A 6,904-nucleotide genomic window follows, 5' to 3' on the forward strand; every position below is an offset into this window, starting at 1 on the left:
TGCATGTTATTCCGTTGCTCTCAAAAAAAATAAAAAATAAAAAAAGACTTGCCACCTCCGCAAGAACTTGCACGAAGGGATTGACTACGGCTTTAAAATGACGACTTGTCATGCCTCTCATCGATCTCACCCGCTATTTCTTTCCTTATTTTATTATTAGTTATTGTTTTTGTTATTTCATAATTCATGATTTTACGGTCACTACAAGAAAAATGAGATTTAATGGCGTTTTTTTAAACGCCACCTTTTTTAATTTTTAACCACGTTTTATAACCGCCACATATTTTTTAATCAAAACGGCACCGTTTTATAATTGAAGGCGTTTAAAACCGCCTCCAAATGCGGTGGGTACACGCGCTTCTTCCGTGCTCATTTTGAAACCCTTATTTTGATTCTGTGCGAGAGAAACTCTGAATGTTACAACTCTCTCTCTCTCAACCCTCTCGAAGCTCGATGAAGCTCCATCTACACCCGCGATTTCGAAGCTTCAGAGCGATTTCGAAGCTCCATCGCCCCACCATCTGCTCTCTCTCTCTCTCGATTTAGATCTACTAAGCTCCATTTTTCCAAATTTCGAGGTAGCGAGCTCCACCGTCTCTCTCTCTCTAGATCTATGAAATCAATAGAGAGATCTATGAAATCAATGTTTGAAGGCATTCTTACTTGATCCTTGTTTGCAGAGACTCAGAGATTCAGTGATTTCAGAGCGATTTCGATTTCGAAGCTCTATCGCCACCACCATCTGCACCTGCGATTTTCATTTCACTAAGGTGAGCTCCACCGTCTCTCTCTCTCTCTATATATATATATACCTACACTTTCTCTCTCTAAAACTCTCTCTTCTCGTCTTCCAGAAGCTCAGATCTGAACTCTGACCCCTCGATTACTCGCATTTCAAGCCCCAATGGCCGCGAATAGTCTACTTTGGTTCTGAACTTTAATCGGTACTCTCTCTCTCTCTCTCGCTCGCTCGCTCAATGTCTTTCGAATTTTACTGCATGTATAACATTTGAGTTCTTGGATTTGTGATTCAAAACTCCATCTTCAAATCCCTCTTTTCTGTCATTTCGTATCTGTTTATATATATATATATATATATATATATATGTATGTATGTATGTATGTATGGTTTGATTTGTGTTCTCATTCTCAGATTGCATCTTATAAAGAGGGGTTCAGTTTGATCTTGTTCTCTTCCTTGCAATTTCAATCCGGGTCAAGAAAAATTGGCTATGGCAAAAACCTTATTGTTCTGATTGACGGAGCTTGATTTAGATTTAATTTATTACTGTGGATTTGGGTTTTTCATTATTTGATTTAATTTGCTGGCTCTGTCATGCTATTTGTTTATTTTTTTTATGGTTCCAATGTTTCATATATGCTAGTATTTAATTAATTACTCTTATGGTTACAATTGCCTGTGAATTGGAATTGGTTGAAACCATCATTGTGGGATGGGATTCTTCATGCTAATGTTTGAACTATATGTATGAGTATGATTACTTATGGTTGCATTGTAGGAACCATGCAAATGGCAGTTGGAGTTACATTTGGTATGTGTTTGAAATATATCGACTGTTTTTCTCTTTTCTGAATGCTTTACCCCAGTACAAACCAAAGTTCTTTATCAGAACGGACATGCAGGAGGTTGCAATTCTCTGATTCCGTTCTGTGCTTGTGGTTTGCATGTAGGGAGATTCAAAATCATTCTTACATGGGATATCTTAGGGAAATTTACTGTGAACACACAATTATATTGAAGATATGACAAAGATTTCTTTTGGTGTTTCGAAGGAAAGAACATAAATATCATAATTGGACAGATATGATATATACGATAGAGGAAATGTTATGCATGCATGCACTGTTTTCAACTGCCATATTAGACATAATGTAGTAAGTGGCTTGTGCAAAACCGTGGTTTTACTAAAGCATTAATAATAGAACAAACACACACAGAATCAAGAACACAATATATACTTGGTTCAGCAGGGTGTCCCTATTTCCACAGCAGATGTGCAGGCTGTTTCGTTTTGTGCTGGGCTCAATTTTGTGCTGGGCTCAGGCAGTTTAGAGGAGTCCCAGGTGTGTGTGTGTGTGTACATTTTTCATTTGGAATTCGTATACTTATTATTATTATTGTGTGTGTGTGTGTGTGTGTGTGTGTACATATATAATGCTGATATTGTTTAAATTTTATGTTAAATCAAATTCTTTTAGTGCCTCAATGATGGGACTCCAGAAGTGAGGGATGCAGCCTTTTCTGCTTTGGCAGCAGTGGCTAAGGTATTCCTTTCAATCATATTGCTACTCAACTATATCATGTCTTCCTAGTAAAACTTGATTCTTATTTTTTTCCCCAAACTTGTGAAAGAAATAGAACAAGATTTGCTAGTTACTTCTGTTGCACTAATTATTGTTTCTTCATTTTTCTTTCTATTCTAGGTGGTTGGCATGAGGCCTTTAGAAAAATCGTTGGAGAAACTGGATGACGTTAGAAAAAAGAAGCTTTCAGAAATGATTGGGGGTTCTGGAGCTGGTTCAGTTGGTTCAATCTCAGGTTTGAATTATTTTATTGTTTTAAATTTGTTACAATTTTTCTCCTGAAAAAATGATACATTCTTTGAGGTTTTCTCTATGCTGATAATAATCATGATATGCCAGTTACAGTTCAAACTTCTAGTGGAAGCATTTCTTCTGCAGCGGTGAGTTTATTCTTGCCTTTCAAATTAATGGCCATGCTTTGTATACTTTTTACCTATGAACTAATAGAAATTTTAGGGCTTCATGAAGTAATCTTGACACTAGAATTTTGGTGGATGGAACTTCTAATGAAAATTCCATTTTTGGCTTACTCAAAAGGGTTCTGCTTTTTCAATTACTTACCTCCTTCATCTCTTCTCCAAAAGATAAGGATCCATGGAATTTTCATTAGAGAAAAGAAGATACAATGGATGGATGAGATTAAAAAAAAAAAAGAAGTGAAAAAGGGGTGCTTCAAGACAATAAGAAGCTTGTTACCCAACCCATGGAATAAAATAGTGATGTATATTACCCATAGTAAAGACCAAGTTACCAGGTAATAGTGATGTAATTATGAAATGGATGTTATACATGTGCATTATTCTATTTATGTATTTGGTTGTTTCCAGGTAATTAAGAACCAATCTGACCTCATTGATAAAAGACGAGTGTTTTACTCAGACATAAGAGATGACAATCCATTGAATTCCATTGTGTCAAAAGTGAAAATTGTGCAACTTGCGGCAAAAGTATGACCATCACTTACTTCTGGCTACTGATATCTTTGTCTGTTTGTTTTTATTCTTATGATTATTTTTGTCTCTGTTTGTGTGTGTGTGTGTTTCTAAAACTCTGTTCCTGTTTATTGCTTTCCAAGTTTCTGAAATGTTTTCTCTGTGAAACAGGCTGACTTGGCTGAAAAAGAGAATACTTTTGTCTTCAGACTTGTATTATGATATGGCATATTCATTGCCACACTTTTCGTTTACAACTCTAGATACAGCTACAGGTTAGTATGTTTACCCAAGGACTACAATCATTTTTTAAAATGAATTCTTCTAATAGATGTTGTCTGCTTCAGCAAATCCAGAAAACTTAAAGATGGATAGTGATGCATCCTCAATAAGTGAAGCTAGTTCAAATAGTGCACTAGGAGACAACTGACGCTGCAAAGTCTTCCCAAGTTTCTAGATGTCAAGAGTATCGGATGACTTTACTAGATTTATACTCTGGATGTGGAGCCATGTCAACTGGTCTCTGCCTTGGAGCATCCGTATCTGGTTTGAAACTGGTTACTGTAAGTCATGAAGTGATTGTAAATGTGATTTTTGTAAAACTTGTTCTTCTATGCACTCTTCCATGCAAAGGCTTATATATGTTTTATTTGTATTTGTTTATTAGAGGTGGGCTGTGGATATAAATTCTAATGCATGCAAAAGTCTAAAGTTGAACCATCCTGAAACTGAGGTAGTATATTTGTTCCCTTTCCTTTACTTTTTTTTATTAGTAATTTATATATATATATATATATATATATTTATCAAGGACAAGTCCAAAATGATTATAGGTGAGAAATGAAGTAGCAGAAGATTTCCTATCTTTGCTTAAGGAGTGGGAAAAGCTTTGTAAAGAATTTCAATTGTTGGGTTCCCATCAATCAGAAGATTCCAATTCTGAACAAAACAGCTTGGACAGTGATGATGATGTTGATGATGGCTCTAAGGTTCCTTCTGGAGAGTTCGAAGTGGGAAAATTACTGGCCATTTGTTATGGTGACCCAAACAGTGTCAACAAACATGGGCTGTATTTTAAGGTATATAGACTTTAACCAAGAATGACCTATGAATGTCTTCCAATGTGATTTCTTGCTTTCATGGATTTTGTTGCCTCACCAACTTAATTGATCAAAACAGATGCTTATTTTGATGAACAAATTGGTCACCTTTTGTAGTTCAAAAAGTAATAAACACTTAACATCTGAAGGAAAGAAGGAAGAAAACTAGTTCACATGTCTCCGTTGTCCCTTGAAAATAAATTAATTAAATAAAGGGACACGGCACGTGGCGTGTTCCATACATGTCTTCATCATGTCCTTGTGTCCGTCACTCCTATGACACTTGTTTTGTAGTGTTGATGCCTCATAGTCTTGTAGTTTGATAGAAATTCATACCAAAAAAACTTGTGTTGGTGTCACATTTGGAACAAGAAGACGCATCAAATGATATCACAACATGTGGCTAATTATTATAAGGTCACACAACATTTGGAAATGGTTTGCTCTTGATAAAATACTTACCTATGTGGTAATTGGGTCTTAAGGGGTATATTGGGTTATTAAAGAGTTAATGGGCCAAAACTGGTATTGAGATACAAGCCCAATTAACATTCGACATTCAGTTCATTATTTGAAGTACCTGACCCATTGATATTTGACGTTCAACATATAACTCTGAATTTGATCCATGATGCCCAACCCACTCACTGATCAGCTTATTTGGGCATTCAAATTATGAGCATGTGACCCAATCAGTCTTTAAAGGCTTACTTAGGGTCCGTTCGGGAAGGGCTTTTCCGGGCTTTTTTGGTTATTTTAGCCACAAAAGACAAAATAGGCTATTTTAGTCACAAAAAACAAAACATCACATCCAACCCATAATCATTACACTCTTCTCTCACAAAAAAAAATCAAAAAAGCTAGAAAGCCCTTCCCAAACCAAGCTTTTTAGCCCAGACTAAAATAGCCAAAAAAGCTAAAAAAGCCAAAAAGTCAACCCACTTTCCAAACGGAGGCTAAAGCTATGGTTAATCGAGGCAGTACCCTTAGACAAATCCCAAAGGCCTTATGTGCCCTTGCCCAAAAGTCCAATCCCATGTGACTTTGGCATGCTCAATGCCCAAAGTGGCTTGGCACATTCGACAAAATAAGCCCAATGCTCAATTTTATTTCAGTAATCATTATGTGGTTTGGTGACTTTGACAAATTCAATGGTGTGTACATCACAATGGCAGCCAATAAGTTCCATTTGATCAAAGCCTTGTTTCCCAACTTCAATAGGCAATTAGCTATTGGGTTAATTGCACTTTACTCCCTTGTGGTTTGGTGATTTGAAAATACACAAGCCCCTTTTGGTTTGGAAATCTGCGCATATCTAACCCTACCTTCATGCCACCATCATTACAGTAAAAATTTTCTCTATCCTCCCATTTTCTTCTATATTTCCCTCTCTCCTCTACAGTACCCACTTCATTACTACATATACACCCAGTGACCAAGGCCTTCACTACCTCTTCTACACCCTTCATTATTACAAATACCCCTTTTATTACTACATATATATATATATATATATATATATCTACTAGAAGTTGTGCATGCCCATATGGATATGCTTAAATTGGCAGTTTCAGATTTGTGATTGAATCTAACAGTTACAATTGCCCATACTAATGCAAACCTTTATTTCATATAATAGAATTATTATACAGAGTCACTAGAACTTCATATATATGTATCACTCCATCTTCTTCGCATGAGAACTTCACCTAGATAGTGTATATGTGATATATAGGTACTTGGGACCCCCCATTCACCCAGCCCCCTTCTGCATAATTGTGTTAGATGTGTCTTTTCAGCTGATCTTCTTTAATTAGCTCATTGCTGAGGTCTTGAAAGTATATAACTCAATGATTTTTTCCTTGTGCTGATTACAGGATAGCTTGCTCAGGAACTTTACGAGAACATTAGGAGAGAAGCTTCTTGTCTGAGAATTCAGAGAGATTTTCGTATGCATCTTGCTAGGAAAGCTTATAAAGAATTGTGCTCCTCTGCTGTTTCTATTCAGGCTGGCATGCGTGGAATGGTTGCACGTGATGAGCATCGCTTCAGAAGGCATATTGCTCTTTATGGAAAGCTTTCATTGTTGTATTCTCTTAGACTACTTGACTACATGAATTGTGCATTTGGATGTATTAGTAGGAACTCCAATGATTTCTTTCTACACTAGCTTCTGTACAATTGAGTTCTTTAAAATTACCATATTATAGGCATTTATAATAATGTTTTTCTTTTATAGAGTAGTTTGAAAATTGTCTCAGAATCTCTGAATACTTTTTGATGGGTTTAAAATTAGCATAATTTACAAAAAAAAAAAATATGAAAAAGGATATCACGGCGTTTTTTAAAACGCCACTTAAACCCTAAATCTAATGGTCATTTGTTTTAAAAAGATATGATGGCGTTTTAAAAACGTCGCTAAATATCACAGTGACGTCATAATACTGTTATTTAGGACATTTGAACGCCGCTTATACTAATATCACGATGTTTTTAAAACGCCACAAAGCTATAGCGACGGCCGCGTCCTCGACGTTTGGTGCTAAG

At 36.1% G+C, this 6,904-nt stretch overlaps 1 protein-coding gene and 1 long non-coding RNA gene across 2 annotated transcripts; both read left to right on the forward strand.

The window, feature by feature from the left end:
• Positions 1-241: 241 nt before the first annotated feature.
• Positions 242-1,289, forward strand: LOC114323562 (uncharacterized). The gene is made up of 3 exons (XR_014348385.1): positions 242-578; positions 681-770; positions 855-1,289. It is a non-coding gene; the product is annotated as an uncharacterized LOC114323562 (long non-coding RNA).
• A 236-nt stretch (positions 1,290-1,525) lies between these two features.
• LOC145805685 (uncharacterized) lies at positions 1,526-3,687 on the forward strand. Its single transcript, XM_082900862.1, has 9 exons — positions 1,526-1,553; positions 1,693-1,739; positions 1,945-2,085; positions 2,221-2,286; positions 2,446-2,560; positions 2,665-3,071; positions 3,153-3,272; positions 3,429-3,470; positions 3,589-3,687. The coding sequence occupies exons 1-9, from the start codon at positions 1,526-1,528 to the stop codon at positions 3,685-3,687; spliced, it is 1,065 nt and encodes a 354-aa protein (XP_082756988.1).
• Positions 3,688-6,904: the final 3,217 nt, after the last annotated feature.

Source organism: Camellia sinensis, chromosome 13 (assembly GCF_055761805.1).
Source record: "Camellia sinensis isolate YWXY chromosome 13, ASM5576180v1, whole genome shotgun sequence".
Taxonomy (NCBI): domain Eukaryota; kingdom Viridiplantae; phylum Streptophyta; class Magnoliopsida; order Ericales; family Theaceae; genus Camellia; species Camellia sinensis.

Coding starts and splice junctions, on each gene's coding strand:
- LOC145805685 (XM_082900862.1), top strand. CDS start 1,526: ATGCAAATGGCAGTTGGAGTTACATTTG. Junction 3,273..3,428: donor TTGTGCAACTTGCGGCAAAA/GTATGACCATCA, acceptor TCTGTGAAACAG/GCTGACTTGGCTGAAAAAGA. Junction 3,471..3,588: donor ATACTTTTGTCTTCAGACTT/GTATTATGATAT, acceptor TTCTTCTAATAG/ATGTTGTCTGCTTCAGCAAA.